This window comes from Mytilus californianus, unplaced genomic scaffold (genome assembly GCF_021869535.1).
Source record: "Mytilus californianus isolate M0D057914Y unplaced genomic scaffold, xbMytCali1.0.p SCAF_46, whole genome shotgun sequence".
In the NCBI taxonomy this organism is placed as follows: domain Eukaryota; kingdom Metazoa; phylum Mollusca; class Bivalvia; order Mytilida; family Mytilidae; genus Mytilus; species Mytilus californianus.
This window is the reverse complement of record NW_026262697.1, coordinates 739,951-759,984: the sequence shown is the minus strand read 5'-3', so window position 1 is coordinate 759,984 and position 20,034 is coordinate 739,951. Positions and strand designations below refer to the sequence as shown.

At 33.0% G+C, this 20,034-nt stretch overlaps 2 protein-coding genes across 4 annotated transcripts in view; one reads left to right on the top strand and one right to left on the bottom strand.

Moving 5' to 3' along the window:
• LOC127700001 (CCR4-NOT transcription complex subunit 3-like) overlaps positions 1-11,233 on the bottom strand; it is a 43,011-nt gene extending 31,778 nt beyond the window's left edge. For both annotated transcript variants that reach the window (XM_052203429.1, XM_052203430.1), the window contains exons 1-3: positions 11,063-11,233; positions 5,105-5,172; positions 4,432-4,506 (exon numbers count right to left, since the gene is read on the bottom strand). In XM_052203429.1, coding sequence (XP_052059389.1) covers positions 4,432-4,506; positions 5,105-5,172; positions 11,063-11,087 — 168 coding nt within the window. In that variant the 5' untranslated portion in view covers positions 11,088-11,233. The remainder of the gene's footprint in view (positions 1-4,431; positions 4,507-5,104; positions 5,173-11,062) is intronic.
• A 241-nt stretch (positions 11,234-11,474) lies between these two features.
• The window catches only part of LOC127699999 (centrosomal protein of 131 kDa-like), a 48,139-nt gene continuing 39,579 nt past the window's right edge, over positions 11,475-20,034 (top strand). The window contains exons 1-4 of one of the 2 annotated variants that reach the window (XM_052203426.1): positions 11,475-11,610; positions 15,358-15,494; positions 17,879-17,927; positions 19,064-19,142. In XM_052203426.1, coding sequence (XP_052059386.1) covers positions 15,369-15,494; positions 17,879-17,927; positions 19,064-19,142 — 254 coding nt within the window. In that variant the 5' untranslated portion in view covers positions 11,475-11,610; positions 15,358-15,368. Of the gene's footprint in view, positions 11,611-15,357; positions 15,495-17,878; positions 17,928-19,063; positions 19,143-19,494; positions 19,725-20,034 lie in introns of those variants that run through there. The other variant, XM_052203427.1, reaches the window with a different exon arrangement.

The window sequence follows — 20,034 nt, the reverse complement described above, 5'->3', positions numbered from 1 at the left end:
TAAATAATAGCACAAACATGTATATATAATGGTTCTGCAGACTATGGTAAATAATAACACAAACATGTATATATAATGGTCCCACAGACCCTGGTAAACAATAACACAGATGTATATAAAACAATATTGACGTACTTCCACAATCTCTTAAAAAATATTTACAAATCAAAGTGCTTGTGAACACCGAAGGGTAAAGATTGCTTACATTTTGCAATTTTGTGTATTTTTATATAAAACATTGAATTATATTTTGCTAGGGAAGTAAAAAATTAAAGTTGGAGTTATCTTCCTTTGTTGATGATTGTCGTTGAACCTATTTTTATAACAAATTCATACCCCATGCATTACTTATGTCATTTTTTTTTATTAAAAAAATGTTTACTTGACAAGTATGGTTATTCAAGTACACATCATATTGTAACTTAAATATCAAAGTTTAATGTATCATCAATAAATTGAATGACATTGGCTTGATAGGATCTAAATAATGATCACTTTACTGCACTATTTTGTTTGAACTATCAAAGATAGTGCTAACCTGGGAAGTATCATAGGGTTTTGAAATGCAATCTTTAACCCAATAAAATTATGTCAACCAGACAAATGAGCAAAACAAAATCTTTTATTGAAGCACCTAAATGGGGAAACATTTACTGGTCTCTTTATAATCTTAATAAAATGCTCCGCTGGGGTGCAGCTTGATACGACCGCAGAGGTCGAAACCCTGAACAGTTGGGGCAAGTATGGACACAACATTCAAGCTTGATACAGCACTGAATTTGAATTGTAATTAAATATTTGACACAGCATAGGTTTCTGACACAGAATGAATGTGGTCTAAGAACTTAAAACTTTTAATTTACCTATTCAAACCATATCATTATTATTTGCTTTTATATATAAATCAGAAATAACCAATTTATACACATGGATTTTTTTAAAGAAAAGAAATAGGAAAAAAAATCCCCCCCAAATTTTAAGGACCCCCTTATGATTCATCACCCCCAAACTCCATACCAGCCTTCCCTTTTTGGTATGATACCTTGCAGTACAATTTCAGAGAGATCCATACAATTGAACACAAGTTATTGTCTGGAAACTAGAAAAATTCTTATTTTTGGCCCCTTATTCCTAAACGTTTTGGTCAGTTACCCCCAAACTCAATTCCAGCTTTCCCTTTGTGATATGGAACCTTGTAGTACAATTTCATAAAGATCCATACACTTACACACAAGTTATTGTCCTGAAACTAGAAAAATGCTTGTTTTTTTGCCCCTTTTTGGCCCCTAATTCCTAAAATTTTGAGGGAATTACCCCCCAAAATCAATCCCAGCCTTCCCTTTGTGGTATGGTACCTTGCAGTACAATTTCAGAGAGATCCATACACCTGAACACAAGTTATTGTCTGGAAACTAGAAAAATGCTTGTTTTTTGCCCCTTTTTAAGCCCCTAATTCCTAAAATTTGGAGGCAATTACCCCCAAAATCAATCACAGCATTTCCTTTGTGATATGGAACCTTGTGGTACAATGTCAGAGAGATCCATACACTAACACACAAGTTATGTTTAGAAGTTACAACTAGAATAAAATGCTTCGCTGGGGCGCAGCTTGATACGACCGCAGAGGTCGAACCCTGAACAGTTGGGGCAAGTATGGACACAAAATTCAAGCTTGATACAGCTATGACTTTGGATTGTCATTAAATATTTGACACAGCATAGGTTTCTGACACAGGATGAATGTGGTGTAAGAACTGGAAAAAATTTAATTTACCTATTATGGTGGAATATCCATAAACTAAATTGTTTGTTAATTTCAATATATCAAAGAATATGTAGAATTCAATGTTTGATGTAATGTAATAAAGTTGAAATTTGGACCGTTTTTGTTCAATGTGGACCAATTTGGTAACATGTATAAATAATCAAAAATCTAAATACATGGGAGCCCATTTAAATACATCATAAAGGTATTAAAATAGAAAGTGACATCATAGTCATGGCTAAAAATAAACAAAAATCCTTAATCAGCAACATTTAAAGTAATATCTAAAAATAAAACTCCTTTGTAACCATAAAAGCCCATTTAAATACATCATAAAGATATTAAAATAGAAAATGACATCATAGTCATGGCTAAACATAGCAAAAAACCCTTAATCAGCATCATTTAACAGCAATATCTAAAAATGGAAATTACATCATAAAGGTATTAAAATAGAAAATGACATCATAGTCATGGTTAAAAATAAACAAAATCCTTAATCAGCATCAGCAACATTTTATAGTAATATCTAAAAATAAAATTCCTTTGTAACCATAAAAGCCCATTTAAATACATCATAACAGATATTAAAATAGAAAATGACATCATAGTCATGGCTAAACATAGCAAAAACCTTAATCAGCATCATTTAACAGTAATATCTAAAAATAAAAATTTCTTTGCAACCATAAAAGTAAAATAGAAAATGACATCATAATCATAGCTAAAAATAAACAAAATTTTTTTTTATTGGCAAATTTTAAATGGAGTTTATTATACTAAAACAATAAATTTGCAACCATAACATGATAAAACCCCATTTAAACACATCATAAAAGTATTAAATAATTCAACTACATCATAAGGCTATAAAAATAGAAAATGACTTCATAGTCAAGGCTAAAGGTAAACAAAAAACCTTCATCAGCAAAATTTTATATTGGCAAATTTCCAATGAAGTTTATTACACTAAAATTGTTGGCAAATTTCCAATGCATTTATTAACAATAAAGTTATTGGCAAATTTCCAATTTACATAATTTAAAAGCAGTGTAGATGAGATATTTAAATGAGTTTGAATTACCAACCTTACACTGCTTTTAAATAATGTTCTTTACTCAATTATTTGTCTATTAAAATGGAAACCCTTGTTTTTTAACCTTTTTTCCCCTTATTCCTTAAACATTAGAGCCATAACCAACCCCCCCTTCTTTGACCCCCGCCCCCCTTATGATTCATCACCCCCACCCCCCTTTCCCCCCAAACCAAGCTCAATAACAGCCTTGCCTTTGTGGTATGGTACCTTGTAATACAATTTTAGAGAGATCCATACACTTGAACACAAGTTATTGTCTAGAAACTAAAAAATGCTAATTTTAAACCCCTTTTTAGGCCCCTTATTACTAAACGTTTTGGGCAATTACCACAACACTCAATTCCAGCTTTCCCTTTGTGAAATGGAACCTTGTAGTAAAATTTCAGAAAGATCCATACACTTACACACAAGTTATTGTCATGAAACTAGAAAAATGCTTGTTTTTTGCCCCCTTTTGGCCCCTTATTCCTAAAATTTTGAGGCAATTAACCCCAAAATCAATCCCAGCATTGACCCTTTGTGATATGGAATCTTGTGGTACAATGTCAAAGAGATCCATATGCTAACACACAAGTTATGTCTGGAAGTTACAAAAATGCTTATTTTCGGCCCCTTTTTGGCCCCTAATTCCTTAACTGTTGGTACCATAACCCCCAAAATCAATCCCCACCTTCCTATTGTGGTATTGAACCTTATGGTAAAATTTCATAGAGATCCATTCACTTAAACTAAAGTTAGAGTGCGAAAACCATTGTGTATTCGGACGACGACGCCGGACGACGACGACGCCGGACGACGACGACGACGACGACGACGATGCCAACGTCATACCAATATACGACCTCAAAATTTTTTTGCGGTCGTATAAAAATGCTTATTTTTTGGCCCCTTATTCCTCAACTTTTTGGGCAATTACCCCAAACTCAATTCCAGCTTTCCCTTTGTGATATGGAACCTTGTAGTACAATTTCATAAAGATCCATACACTTACACACAAGTTATTGTCATGAAACTAGAAAAATGCTTGTTTTTTTGGCCCCTAATTCCTAAAATTTGGAGGCAATTACACCCAAAATCAATCCCAGCATTCCTTTTGTGATATGGAACCTTGTGATACAATGTCAGAGAGATTCATACACTTACACACAAGTTATTGTCATGAAACTAGAAAAATGCTTGTTTTTTGCCCCTTTTTGGCCCCTAATTCCTAAAATTTGGAGGCAATTACCACCAAAATCAATCCCAGCATTCCCTTTGTGATATGGAACCTTGTGGTACAATGTCAGAGAGATCCATACACTTACACACAAGTTATGTCTGGAAGTTACAAAAATGCTTATTTTTGGCCCCTTTTTCCTTAACTGTTGGTACCATAACCCCCAAAATCAATCCCCACCTTCCTTTTGTGGTATTGAACCTTATGGTAAAATTTCATTGAGATCCATTCACTTAAACTTAAGTTAGAGTGCGAAAACTAATGTGTCTTCGGACGACGACGCCGCCGTCATACCAATATACGACCACAAAAATTTTTTTGCGGTTGTATAAAAATAATAAAGTTGTTTTATACCTGAAGTTTTTTAATTTCTCTTTTAAGATCAGCTTCATACTTTTCTTTTTGATTTGCATTGGCAGCACTATGAACCTACAAATAAAATAAACTAACTGGTTATCTATAGGTAGAGATTACAAATGTCATACAATTCTACCAAATAGGAGAAAATCTTAATGGGGGATTTCAAAGCCATATATCTATTTTGTTAGCCACAATATTTCTCAAATGTGCTAGCAATGGCAATTTTGCTTTTTTTTTTATTGAATGATGACACCTAACTTTTCAGTGGCAAATATTACATGCACTTTCAGGACAATATTGTGCTAATTAGATCTGAGTATACCCTGCTTTGTACTATACCAACACACTAACAGATTTAAAATGTGTTTGCTTACAATGTAAAAATAAGCTGGAATACAAAGCATCCTAGGACACATTAATCCCACCAGTTTTTATCCTAACTGGCATGTGCTTAGCAGAGATGCAGGAATATAAAAATCTTACTGAGAAAACTGATCAGATTTTTCCAGGCGAATTCTTGTCTAATAAGAATTGCTGGACCAATACCTTAAATTAATAATATGAGTCTCAGATCTATATTTATATAGGTTAACTAATAAATTTAAACATTAATATATGGAAACATTGTGTATCCATATCTAAAACCATCATTTCAATATAAAAATACCTTTTGCCAAATATCTTCAAATGACTCCACACCTTCTGTTACTTTTTTAAGACATCTATCTATTTCTCCTGAAAACAGAAAAAAAATTATTTTTCACTACACAAATGAAAGTTCCAAATTTAATAGGGATACTATTGGTCATGTTTTTTAAAGATGATTTTGCATACAAAATACAAATTGAAAAGATAATACAATTTACTCTAATTTTCCAAAATAGATAGCACATTCTTTATATAGGTGAATATTTGTATATATATTGCATGTATATATAAAATGAAAGAAAATCAACCTAAATATGTTAAGAGTAGATCTGTTTGAACCTTGCATGTATATATATACATGATATATAGAGATTTAAAAAAAAGAAAGAAAATTAAATGATTTTTTTTTTCAATTTTCAGTGCAAGTTCAAAATAGTTGTATGCATTATCTTACAATAAAAATGCTCTGATTCTTAACTAGGCTTTGGCTATACCCCTTTGGTTTGAAGCTTTTAATTTCTTTAATAAGTTTTGGATTTTCAAATATTTTGGCAAAAAAAAATAAGGTTTTTCTATTTCTAGCTTTAAAATAACACAAAGACCCCCATTTTTTTCTTTTACAATCAACTATGTACTACATATATAGCTACTTCAAGAAAGTTCTATCGAAATTGCAAGCAAAAATCAACTTTAAAATTGTTTCTTTATATATTTGTTTTAGCATGCAAAGTGTCGACAGCTTTTTAACACTAATTTTTATATGATTTCACAAATTGTTTATCATATTCTGTCTTTATTTTAGGGACTTCCATACAGGACTATAAATTAAGGAACACTTAGCCAAAAAAAGGTGAAAATATCTCTTTCCGTTGAAAGTTTTGTAATTTTTTTTTGGAAAAGTATTGCAACATGAAATTAGGTACATGCATATTTCAAAGTGAAATATCTTGAAAAGTAAGTCAAGAAGGTATATTTTTCTTTGCATATTTCAATAGTGCATAACAAAAATTTTCTTTTGAGTAATACTTCAAAATCAATGGGATATCTGTTCTGTATTGTATGCTCTTAAGGAAATTATAATAACTTCACAAAATAATTGTTTTCAGTGTATGTATAATTTGTTTTGATGTGTGCTAAATGTCTGGTGGCAAAAATTGTATGCATACAAAATGTACAGAAACTCTGGACATTCCACACCCATTACCAGGACAGATCGGCTTGTTTATAATTATTTATAGGTTTCATAACAAGTGAGAAATGAATATTGCTGGTTTTCAACTAAGAGATGTTTAAGAGTCCCTCCCAGCTGATTTTGATGAGTCTACAGTTAAGTTTTTCAAATAGTTCTGATCTGAACTGTCTTTTTTGGCTTACTGGACTTCCTAAATTGATGATCTTTTGTAACACTTGATTAGTTAGGTTTCAATACATGTAGTACATATAAATATGCAAACAACCAAATCTTTGTAAAAATAAAGTTCAAAGGGACTACATATAAAATGTTTGAATTCCACCCAAAATAAGGCAACGTTTGGAGAGGGATATGCAAAAAAGTCTGTGCATTAATCATATACGTAGCTCAATAAAGGGGGAGTTTGTGGTGGTTTTCTTCTTTTATAGACTTTCTGTTATTTCATATAGCTCCTATTAACAACAATATCAATATTAGATATCAGGGTTCTTGCTAAGGGTTTTAGTAGGCAAGTCCAGGGGCAAAGTATTGTTAAAATAATCCAAAGCTGCTAGTTATTTGTACAAGACCAATTCATCAACCATCTTTAGTCCAATACTCCACATGTCTCTCCATTTGTAATGAAGAATTAAAAAAGAAGAAACAACTGATTACAGAACATGGAAATCTTGAGTTTTAATGTGGAACTCAGAACATTACTACACAGGAAATTTTGAAGATGCTTTGGTTGTAATGTGATCACTTTTTAGAGGAAAATGAATCAATAGAAAAAAGGAAGTTTAATTGTAAATGACTAAGTGTTAGAGTAGACACAAATATTATTTTCAACTAGTGTTTCCTGCAGCTTTTGAAAAGGGCAGGGTAATTTTTTTCTCAGAGGGCACTCTTAGCGCAATTGGCTACACTTTAAGAGCACCCTTTGTGCAGAAGACTACACTCTTAGGGCAATCTTTACATAGATATAAAGGCACTGTAATAGATAAGGATTTAATGGAATATACCATTGTTTCATATTTATTGGTAAGAAATAAAGATATGTATAATAGGTTGTTAACTTAATTCCTTTTTGTAATAAAATTATCACTTCAAGACTCAGCTAATAGAATCTTGATGATGTTCTTTGTGCAACTGCCTCATTTCAATCAATAACTCCGGTTATAAACTTTAATACTGGATCACTGAGACTGAGTGTCTAAGGATGTGTTGTGAAAGTGGACTTTGAATGACCAAGAGCATATGCAATGCATTGCTTTTTAATGTACAAAAGAAGTGCAAAATACCTTTCGGATCTCGCATGTTTAAACCAATCAAAGCTACCTTGGCTCATAACTGTACAAATAGTTTTAGAATATTCAAAGATTTGTATAGCAAGACTTACTATACATATTCTTCTGCTTTTCATCTTTTTCCATCTGGTTTTTTTTTGGTGTTTTTTTCTTAAACGTTGTTGATTTTTTGCACTATTCAAAACTATATCAGCTAGATTCTTAACTTTTAATTTTATTAATATACATTTGTAACAAAAGTATGAAAGCCGTCGTAAATTCACACCCAATCTGACGTCTCGACAGACCTAATAGTATTAATAGAAAATATAAACAAACGAAATAAAAACGAAATATAAAAAATATTTTAACGAAAGAAATCTTTGTATTACTGAAAAATTATTACACCAGGGTTTTCGATATCACAAACTAATCAAAACATTTACTAAATTTTATCATCGGTACAAGGACATCATCGTAAATATAAATCAACATGCAGACATCTTATACGTTCAGGTATTTCACATCCAATCTTTTATGGTAATATTCGTTACAAAGCACAAAAATGTCGGCATTCACCTAAAAAGCTAACCAAACCTTTAAGACTTATTCAGAAGGGATATAGTTACGATACTGTTGTCAAGTCATTAAGAATGGCATATTTTGGTACTAATATTGATTCACTGATAAGGTCTTTGCATCGGAAATAAACACATTTATTCTAAAACCAGTTGTTGGCATGATATGGGTTATGTTCTTCTCATATATTTTATGATGGTATGATACTAACCCCCTTACGGGAGGGATTGTGCTTGATTTTCATATGATGAAGACATAATCTTTCGATCAGTTTAATTGAGGTCTGGAGCTGGCATTGCTAGTAGTCCTTTGTTAATTTATGTATCATTGTCATTTTCCTTAGTTTCTTTTGTTACCTATTCTGACATCGAACTCAGACTTCTTTCAAACTGTTTTTTACTGTGCGTATTGCTGTGTGTTTCTTTATTCTACATTGGCTAGAGGTATAGGGGAGGGTTGAGATCCCACAAAACATGTTTAACCCTGCCGCATTTTTGCGCCTGTCCCAAGTCAGGAGCCTCTGACCTTTGTTAGTCTTGTATGTTTTTTAATTTTAGTTCATTTATATGTTTTGGAGTTTAGTATGACGTCCATTTTCACTGAACTAGTACATACTTTTATTTAGGGGTCAGCTGAGGCCCACCTCCGGGTGCGGGATTTTTCTCGCTCCATTGAAGACCCATTGGTGCCCTTCGCCTGTTATCTGCTCTTTGGTCGGGTTGTTGTCTCTTTGACATATTCCCCATTATTATTCTCAATTTTAAACATCGATAAATTTTATTATGTTCATCCCATTCATCGTAAAATTATAACTCAAACGATCGCCTGGTTCCCTTTAAAATTGTCTACATTTTAAATTCATAGAGGTACATGTACAAATCGATATTGTCCCCATTAGATTCAGTCATTAATCATATTTTTACTCTGTTTTACATTACAAAATTCAATAAAATGTCGGCCATTAAAATTTTGATTTTCATTCCAAGGGAAACAACTCAAAATGTTAAGATGAAGAAATGGTCTTGCTAAAAGATGAATTGCAGAACCGATATTAAATTACGGCGGGGCGTTCTAAAATACGACGAAAAAGGGGCATGGCGCAAATTTTTTTTCCTAAAAAGGACAGGGCGTCAAGAAAGCATGGCAAGCGCCATACAACACCAAAACATCCTGCAGGAAATACTATCAACGTCCATAATTAATCTACTCCCAACTCGTCCTTGCATTCTGGCAATAAGTATAAAAGTGGCATTAGCTACGAGATATAAAAAAAAAATTAAATTATTATTTTTTTTTGTTCAATCATTAATAAAAGTGAAAAAGTGAAATAATAATTCCCTTTTAGCAGCCAATTTGGTTCAATTTTGTCAAAATAAGTTTGCAAGTGAATAATTCAACCTCATTAAATCTGTATTGATGTGACCTTCAATTTAACCCTTAGCTGGACATGGGTTACGCTTGTATTCAGCTTTTAAAAGAAAAAGCATGTCAACATTGAAATTGAAACAAGGATGAACCATTTGGTTGACTGATTCTATCCACAAAAAATCATTCTTATACAGGTAAAAATGATGATAAACATACTTTTTAACCTACAATATGAAATCAAAAAGACTAGGAAAAATCCAATTGCATGTGGTCACTATCTGTTTATATTTATATTTATCTTTATATTGGGTTATATGACCGTCGGCAGTCTTCAGAGGTAATCTCGATGGTTAATTAGATGGCGTCTAGACAAAAATACACACGAAATGTTGATACATATTATCTAGTCCATGCATTGTTAATTGTTTATTTCAGACTTTTTTGTAATTTGGATATACGTTTAAGTATGTTATAAATCAAATATGAGAATTTGAGTCAAATCAGTGAACATGAATTTGACAGCTAATGCCCCTTTAAATGTAACAATAATTTTTCGCTCATGTTTCGATTTGAACGTAATCATAGCTAGTACCTGTCCTGAACATGCATGGAATATTTATCTTTGGACATTAATCCATCAATCATAACCTAAATTGGATACCTAATTAGTGGTGTTCCTCCTGAATATATTTCTTGGGCACTAACTGTACTATCTTTCTTCCTCTCTGACTCATATCGCGGCCAAGCAAATAAACTGGTCACTTTTGTTTACTAGGGATACAAGATTTGAACAAGGGATGAGATTTCAAAAGTGTAACATGAACCAGATAAGTTTTTAGATTGGGCACTCAACTTTTAGAACAAAGGAAGTTTTTTTTTCTGAATATACAAAAATACATAAATTTTGGGACAATTTTTGATAATACACTCTACAGCAACAAGAATTGGTTTCTGAATGCTACAATTGTCAATGGTTATGTTTTTGATTTTATTCATGGTGTAATCAAGCAAATACGCAGCTCTGATGTATTTACTGGACTTAATTATATCAATTATTGGATACTTTTAAACTGCACTTCTGCTTATTAAATTTCATTTCAAAATGCCACAGAAACATTTTGTTATAACTTTAATCGGGGTGATTATGCATACTATTACTAAAACTTGATGTTTGTCAATCTACAAGCAATTGATGTCAGTTAAAATAGTGTCAATAGTCTAAGTACTAGTTTCCCAGATGTCAATACAAATGTATTGACTTAATATTCAAATACAACCATACAAGTAAGGGGCATGCCCTTGAGACAATTAATTAACTGATGAAACTGCGTACTCTTATACGATGTAAATTAGAAAATAGGGTCACAGACAATAACAAACAAGTACGATAATAACATTCATCATGCATGCTATCAACAATAATCTAACAGATTGAAACATGCTGATAAATATTTTCAACAGGTACCGAATGTCCATTTAAATCTTTTGCAGACATTTTTAGTGAAATGAAAGAATAGAAATATGGTGCTTTCGGGGGAATTTTTAATGACCTAAATAGTTCCGATTTCCTTACCTTGTAGCTTTCGCCTATCAGCCATAGCTATAAATATTGAATCTGAAATGACAGACGCATGCTACGAAATTACTAAGGCACCAAAATACCAAATTTTGGTAACCCTTTTTTGCTTTTATTTCGTCTTTCTATTCTTTCAAAAAATCCAAAATGGCTTCCCGAAGAACCTAACAACATACATCCATAATTTAATTCGTGCGATATAAAAAATAACAAAAAAGTTAGACTTTATTCAAAATAAAGAGTATTTGTATTTGAGTACAGTTTAGCCCTTTTTCACTTTGATTAAACTGAATTTTGGAAATTAATACATTAGAAATATTATATTTGCTTTGTTAAAAAAAAAATAACACTTTACGCCCAAGAATTTGGAACTATTTATGGAAGTTTCGGAAGAGCCTGGTTCCCTTTTATCTACGCATGTGTTGTTTACATCTTATTTCCGGCAATACACAAAAATGTGAACAGACAGAACTGCTAACTGTCACTGAGTCTTCAATTGAAATGAACGTCTCTTTGTTGATGTCTTTTTAAGAAGAGACATTTGGGTAGGTTGCTTTCATTTCTGGGAACGAGGCATGTAAATTCTTTTCAAGGTTGTATAGAAAATCTGAGAAGAGACATGGTGTTTAACGCCACTTTCAACGCTATTGGCTATTTAGTGGTTGGCAGTTTTTACTGGTGGAGGAAGCTGGAGTGTATGGAGAGAACGACAGATCTCACAATGAGGGACAACTCAGACCGACAAATAAGTCAATTGGGATAAGATAAGATAAGAAAAGTTTATTTCGATTCAGCAATTATTATGTATAGACACTACAAGCTTGTTCGAGCTTCTGACCAATATAAAAACATTGAAAGACTGCTCGGACCATCTATAAAGTCAACTTGGATAGTATAATTTAAAGTCAACTTGGATCATCTTTATGACAACTCAAACAAAGTATTAGAAGAGGATTTGAACTATATAAATTATTAAATATTATATATGATGACAATATCATTTGCATGTGAATCCCAAACTTGATGCTTATGTTACCTGACTTGAAATTTATTTCTTTGATTTAGTGTGTGTCTTTAGGTTTTATTCAAATTATATGTTTCTTATGTACATGTAAATGACATACTTGTTACTAATGCTATTTGATTTGAAATTGTTTCTTTGATGAAATAAATAGTATGTATGTATATATTAAAGTTAAAGTTTTATTTTGAAAATTGGAGTATGCTTAGACTACATGTAATAACACAATACTTAAAATAATCGAGGATGTAACATATATCAAGCCATAAAAAATAGAATCTACAAAAACATTGCAAACGTTATTTACTCATAAGCTTTTAAACAACAGAAACAAAAAATCTAGGGAGCAAATTCAATCTTCAACAATAGACGGATGCATGTCAATACAAATTGTCCGGAGTCTAAAAGTTGTGATCTTGATTTGTCTATATATAGACATCTCTTCAAAGACAGTCCGAGTTGTATTTTTCGTCATTTGCATAGTCAAATTGGGCTTCAAAACTTTTTTTTAGAGGGTATGACTTCTCTTCAGGCTTCTACTTTGTCTGGGTTGCCATTATAGACAGTCTGAGTTTGGTCCATGTTGACTTTATAGACGGTCTGAGTTGACTTCATAGACAGTCCCAATTTTCTTCATAGACGATCTTATTTGTCTTTTTTTAGACATTCTGAGTTGTCTCCAGGCTGAGTTGTCTCGGACCTAGATCTCACACCTGCCAACTTTTGAAAATCTCCATTGGAGTTTTAGTGTGCAACAAGGAATTCTTCCTCACTGAGACTAATCAGCACCAGGACAATTCAGTATCAGTGAGAGACAGTTTGGTATCAAGACAAATCAGCACCTCATAAAGCTACTATGTTTATACCGCTGTTAAGCTTTCAGACCTTATTATTTACAACTAATACTGTGGCCACAGTGGCCTGATACTGATTTAGGTTTTCTTAGATTTAATACATGTCTTCTGTTTGGAAATTTTGTGTAATTATATGGGTTAGTCTTGGACATAATATATCATGTATATTGACAGTATACTATTCACAGGGTCAGTATACATAGAAGCAAATGTTTTGTATTTTTTATCTCTCATTTTTGTGCACTCAGACTGTCATTAACATTTACATTATTATAAATATTAAAAAAATTGTCTAATGAAAATTTTTATTATTACTTCACATACGTCTGACATTGTGAAAGTATAGGAAATTCTAAAGTGTTGACAATTTTTTGATGTTCTTGGCTTTTACTCAATATGGCTTCTCAGTGCTTTAAGTTAAGGCTTGTAACTTTTAAAGTTAACATTACTCTTTGACACTGACACCAAAAATCGCTGACGAGACGCAGGGTTCAGTGGAACCTCTTACGAATTTTTTCTAAACGCCTTCATTTATTGAACTGATTTTTAGTATGTGAGTCTTCTATGATGAGTTACAGATTGAGTTTACATCTGGTTCAACTCCACTGATTTTGCCGAAATGGGCTTTGGAATTTGAAAATTTGTGGCTTAAAGCTTTTTTTTGTGAGCATGGCCATTCATGTGGTTTCTACACATCTAGTTTTCTTAACTTTTAATGATACAATGAAAAAATAGAGATAAAAAAAGAGATGTCGATTTGTCTTGGTTCCGAAATGTCTTGATGCCGAAGAGTCTTGTTACCTGCAACAATATTTTTAATGATTGCAATTTTTTGCATTGTTTTTGCATGCATGTTTTTGTACTAGAAATAGTGTAATTTCTAATTTTTTTTTAAATCTGATATACTGACGATCTGATAAGCATTTTTTTCTTTATTTGCATGATTCTTGTACTTATTTTAAAGTGCATAAAAAGACAGTACAAGTTGAAGTTCAATATTTTATTGTCAATTAAAGACGCCCATTATAGGCAGAACAATCAAGTTAAATTTGGTAGAATTGAAAACAATGATTGGGGTAACAAGGTAGAATTGAAAACAATGATTGGGGTAGCAAGGTAGAATTGAAAACAATGATTGGGTAACAATTTAATTTATAAATAAAATGAAAAGAAAAAGAAAATGACACAATAACGTATATTTATATATATATTTTAACATTGAAAAAATACAGTGATCCTTTAAATATAGAAAACTGGATTAAAATATTTTTTTGTTTTCCTGGGGCTTACATAAGCACATAATTTTAAACACAGTTGTAAATAATTAAATTATGAATATATGTATTCATACAACAAGAAAAATGTGTCTTCGTACCTGTAAAATTAATAAATTTACTTAGTTTGTTATATTTGTTTTCTAACAATTTTTAAATTATTATTTAAATTACACACTTGATTTAATGTTACTAGATTACCAGCAAAATGTTTTCTTGTGTAGAAATAACTGACTTATTTTTTTCTATTTATAAATATGGACTAGGAAGACAATTATCTGAATTTCTTTGTCAAAATTTGAGACAATACTTTTAATAATTTGTTAATTTTATAGAGAACACAATATATGAATCAGTCATTTTTGGCCATGGTGAGTCCCAACAGTGAGAAGATAGAATGTTATTGCTATAAAATTTATTATTTCAGTCTTCATGACAAAATAGAGCAAGAAAAGGACATCAAATTTAGATTATTTTTTAACTTATGATATACATGTATGTGCTCAGTTGATACAACATTTTTACAATCTTGATGCATCTCTGGACCAGTTTTGAAAATGATGAGTCCAGACAGTGAGAACCCTGTACAATGCATGTAATGTCTACATAAGTTGCTTTTTATTATGTTTATGTTAGCACTACTGTCTGCAGATCTAATTGTATCAAAGTAAGCACGCTGCATTGAATTGTACAGGTTGGGGATTATCTTCCAAATGGCTTATATAATTATGATATCACCCAAAAGGGATATGATTTTGATGTACAAAAAAAAAATTACCTCAAGGGAAATTATTTCAAAGTGCAAATGATTACATAAATGATGAAAATGACAAGCACTAGCAAATCTCTGGGTCAAGGTCACTGTTACTAAAAAATATTTTTTTTTTAAAAATGCTTGTTTCGGGATGGTATGCTACTATTACTATGAATTGTAACACATTAATAATAATGAACAATTAGCAATAATTGTACCTGTTTATTTGGCCCTCCTAGCATACTTGTATTAACCCTTTGAAATAAAAACGTTTTCTCTCGATAATGTGCAGTTGGGGAGCAGCAGTTGTCAGTGCCAGCTTTTTGCTTGTTAAGTTTTAAATTTATCTTAAAATATTTGTCATGCTGAACATTTTTTTATACTTACAGATTTGACAGTCATGACTTCAAGGAGTCAGAAGTCAGATTTAAATCTTAGCTTGACTGGGTCTCAGATATCCTCAAGTTCAAAATCACGTCATCTACATCGGCCTAGTTCAGTGACTGATGTGAGGCAATCTAAAGGGGTAAGTTGATTAAAGATGAATTTCTCTTACTTTGTTGATCTAAAGCTAGTTCCTAGACAGAATTAGGTTATTTAAAGGGGAAAGTTGACGAGAATCAGACCCTTGACAAGTTGTCATTGACCAGAATCAGATCCATGATAAGCTGTCATTGATGAGAATCAGACCATGGACAAGTTGTCATTGATGAGAATCACCCTTGACAAGTTGTCATTGATGAGAATCACCCTTGACAAGTTGTCATTGACGAGAATCAGACCCTTGACAAAGTATCATTGACAAGAATCAGACCCTTGACAAGCTGTCATTGAAGAGAATCAGTCCCTTGACAAGTTGTCATTGACGAGAATCAGATCCTTGACAAGTTGTCATTGACCAGAATCAGACCCTTGACAAGTTGTCATTGACCAGAATCAGACCCTTGACAAGCTGTCATTGACAAGAATCAGACCCTTGACAAGTTGTCATTGACCAGAATCAGACCCTTGACTAGCTGTCATAGACAAGAATCAGACCCTTGACAAGTTGACATTGACGTGAACCAGACCCTTGACAAGTTGTCATTGACCAGAATCAGACCCTTGACAAGTTGTCGTTGACCAGAATCAGACCCTTGACAAGTTCTCATTGACAAGAATCAGACCCTTGACAAGTTCTCATTGACCAGAATCAGACCCTTGACAAGTTGTCATTGACAAGAATCAGACCCTTGACAAGTTGTCATTGACAAGAATCAGATCCATGACAAGTTGTCATTGACCAAAATCAGACCCTTGACAAGTTGTCATTGACCAGAATCAGACCCTTGACAAGTTGTCATTGACAAGAATCAGACCCTTGACAAGTTGTCATTGACCAGAATCAGACCCATGACAAGTTGTCATTGACAAGAATCAGATCCATGACAAGTTGTCATTGACCAAAATCAGACCCTTGACAAGTTGTCATTGACAAGAATCAGACCCTTGACAAGTTGTCATTGACCAGAATCAGACCCTTGACAAATTGTCATTGACAAGAATCAGACCCTTGACAAGTTGTCATTGACCAGAATCAGACCCATGACAAGTTGTCATTGACAAGAATCAGATCCATGACAAGTTGTCATTGACCAAAATCAGACCCTTGACAAGTTGTCATTGACAAGAATCAGACCCTTGACAAGTTGTCATTGACCAGAATCAGACCCTTGACAAGTTGTCATTGACGTGAATCAGACCCTTGACAAGTTGTCATTGACGTGAATCAGACCCTTGACAAGTTGTCATTGACAAGAATCAGACCCTTGACAAGTTGCCATTGACCAGAGAATCAGACCCTTGACAAGTTGTCATTGACCAGAATCAGACCCTTGACAAGTTCTCATTGACAAGAATCAGACCCTTGACAAGTTCTCATTGACCAGAATCAGACCCTTGACAAGTTGTCATTGACAAGAATCCAACCCTTGACAAGTTGTCATTGACAAGAATCAGACCCTTGACAAGTTGTCATTGACCAGAATCAGTCCCTTGACAAGTTGTCATTGACAAGAATCAGACCCTTGACAAGTTGCCATTGACCAGAGAATCAGACCCTTGACAAGTTGTCATTGACGAGAATCAGACCCTTGACAAGTTGTCATTGACCAGAATCAGACCCTTGACAAGTTGTCATTGACCAGAATCAGACCCTTGACAAGTTGTCATTGACCAGAATCAGACCCTTGACAAGTTGTCATTGACAAGAATCAGACCCTTGACAAGTTGTCATTGATGAGAATCAGACCCTTGACAAGTTGTCATTGACGAGAATCAGACCCTTGACAAGTTGTCATTGATGAGAATCAGACCCATGACAAGTTGTCATTGACCAGAATCAGACCCTTGACAAGTTGTCATTGATGAGAATCAAACCATTGACAAGAATCAGTGTTAACAAAGACCTAAAATCAACATAATATTTTGTTATTGAAGAGAGTGTCAATGACAGACAAGATTCATTCATTGGAATAGCACAGGAACGTATTGTAGGGTATTATAAAAACTCAATCCGTTATCTTGATAGATTGTAGGGTATTATAAAAACTCAATCCGTTATCTTGATAGATTATACTAGGGTATTATAAAAACTCAATCCGTTATCTTGATAGATTGTAGGGTATTATAAAAACTCAATCTCTTATTTTGATAGATAGAACATCAAGCAGAGAAATCAAACCAAAAAAAGGCACTTAATTCAATAGTGGAGCATTTTAGATGATGAGTTTAGATGATGAAAACTAATCTAGAAAATATTGTTTTTATTGCCACAGAGTTGTGATATCTGTTTTATTTAACTGTTGTTTATAAGCATATGCAGTTTATATATCAAATGTACAAGGATAAAAATTAACTTTATTTTGACAGGATGTACAGAAATCACAGTCCAGTACAAAAAAGAGGAATTCTCTACATGGTAAAAATTGAAAATAGTAATAATCATTCAAATATAGACAAATATTAAAATCTACTTAAAAATATAGTGAGACTTTATCAACAAGTTAAAATGCATGTCATGTGCATGCACTAGTAAAACGTTTATGGTCATAAAGCTACACACTTTTTAAAGATTCACATTTTTTTAATAAAAACTAAAATTGATAAATAAATGTTAGGATGCTTACCAGCTCTGAGTTACTGTAAATTGCTGATCCTGATAAATCTCATGGTATTGGTTATTTTGCCAACAGTACCCATCTGTCAGTGGTGATGACATGTCGAGGTATGTTGAACCTGATAATTAGAAGAAAAAAATACCCATTCGTCAGTGGTGATGACGTATCAAGGTTTGTCTAACCTGATGATCAGTTAATAATCATACATCAGAGGTGATATGTCAAGATAAAAATAAGGAGATGAGGTATGATTGCCAATAAGACAACTATCCACCAAAGTTCAAATGAAGTGGATGTAAGCAATTATAGACAACTGTACAGCCTTCAACAATGAGAAAAACCCATACCGTATAGTCGGCTATAAAAGGCCCAGACATAAAAAAAATATGTTGAACCTGATGATTGGTAAATAATCACCCATCCGTCAGTGGTGATGACATGTCAAAGTAAGTTGAATTGTTGAACCTGATGATTGGTAAATAATCACCCATCCGTCAGTGGTGATGACATGACAAAGTAAGTTGATTTGTTGAACCTGATGATTGGTAAATAATCACCCATCCTTCCGTGGTGATGACATGTCAAAGTATGTTGCTTTGTTGAACCTGATGATCAGTAATAATCACTCTGGGTCTAGATATGAGGTCAACATGCCTATGCAGTATGTCAAGCTTTACATCATTCTGGGTCTAGATATGAAGTCAACATGCCTATGCAGTATGTCAAGCTTTACATCATTCTGGGTCTAGATATCAGGTCAACATGCCTATGCAGTATGTCAAGCTTTACATCATTCTGGGTCTAGATATCAGGTCAACATGCCTATGTAATATGTCAAACTTTACATGATTCTGGGTCTAGAAATGTTGTGCATTTTGACTCTTCATTTAACACATCTTTAAATTTGTCTTATATTTCATATTTTATATTTGAACAGGAGTTGATGGTTTGAGTCAAAGAAGTGATGCATCTTCAGCTCGTAAGAAAAATTCAAGGCAACATGGGAGATCTGCAAGGTAAGAAAAATATAATGGGAGATCTGTAAGGTAAGAAAATACAATGGGGGATCAGCAAGGTAAGAAAATACAATGGGAGATCTGCAAGGTAAGAAAATACAATGGGAGATCAGTAAGGTAAGAAAATACAATGGGAGATCTGTAAGGTAAGAAAATACAATTGGAGATGTGCAAGGTAAGAAAATACAATGGGAGATGTGTAAGGTAAGAAAATACAATGGGAGATGTGTAAGGTAAGAAAATATAATGGGAGATCTGTAAGGTAAGAAAGTACAATGGGAGATCTGCAAGGTAAGAAAATACAATGGGAGATCTGCAAGGTAAGAAAATACAATGGGAGATTTGCAAGGTAAGAAAAAACAATGGGAGATCTGTAATGTAAGAAAATACCATAGGAGATCAGTAAGGTAAGAAAATACAATGGGAGATGTGCAAGGTAAGAAAAATACAAAGGGAGATCTGCGAGGTAAGAAAATACAATGGGAGATGTGCAAGGTAAGAAAATACAATGGGAGATGTGCAAGGTAAGAAAATACATTTGGAGATCTGCAAGGTAAGAAAATACAATGGGAGATCTGCAAGGTAAGAAAAAACAATGGGAGATGTGCAAGGTAAGAAAATACAATGGAAGATCTGCGAGGTAAGAAAATACAATGGGAGATCTGTAAGGTAAGAAAATACAATGGGAGATCTGTAAGGTAAGAAAATACAATGGGAGATTTGTAAGGTAAGAAAAATACAATGGGAGATGTGCAAGGTAAGAAAATACAAAGGGAGATCTGCGAGGTAAGAAAATACAATGGAAGATCTGCGAGGTAAGAAAATACAATGGGAGATCTGTAAGGTAAGAAAATACAATGGGAGATCTGTAAGGTAAGAAAATACAATTGGA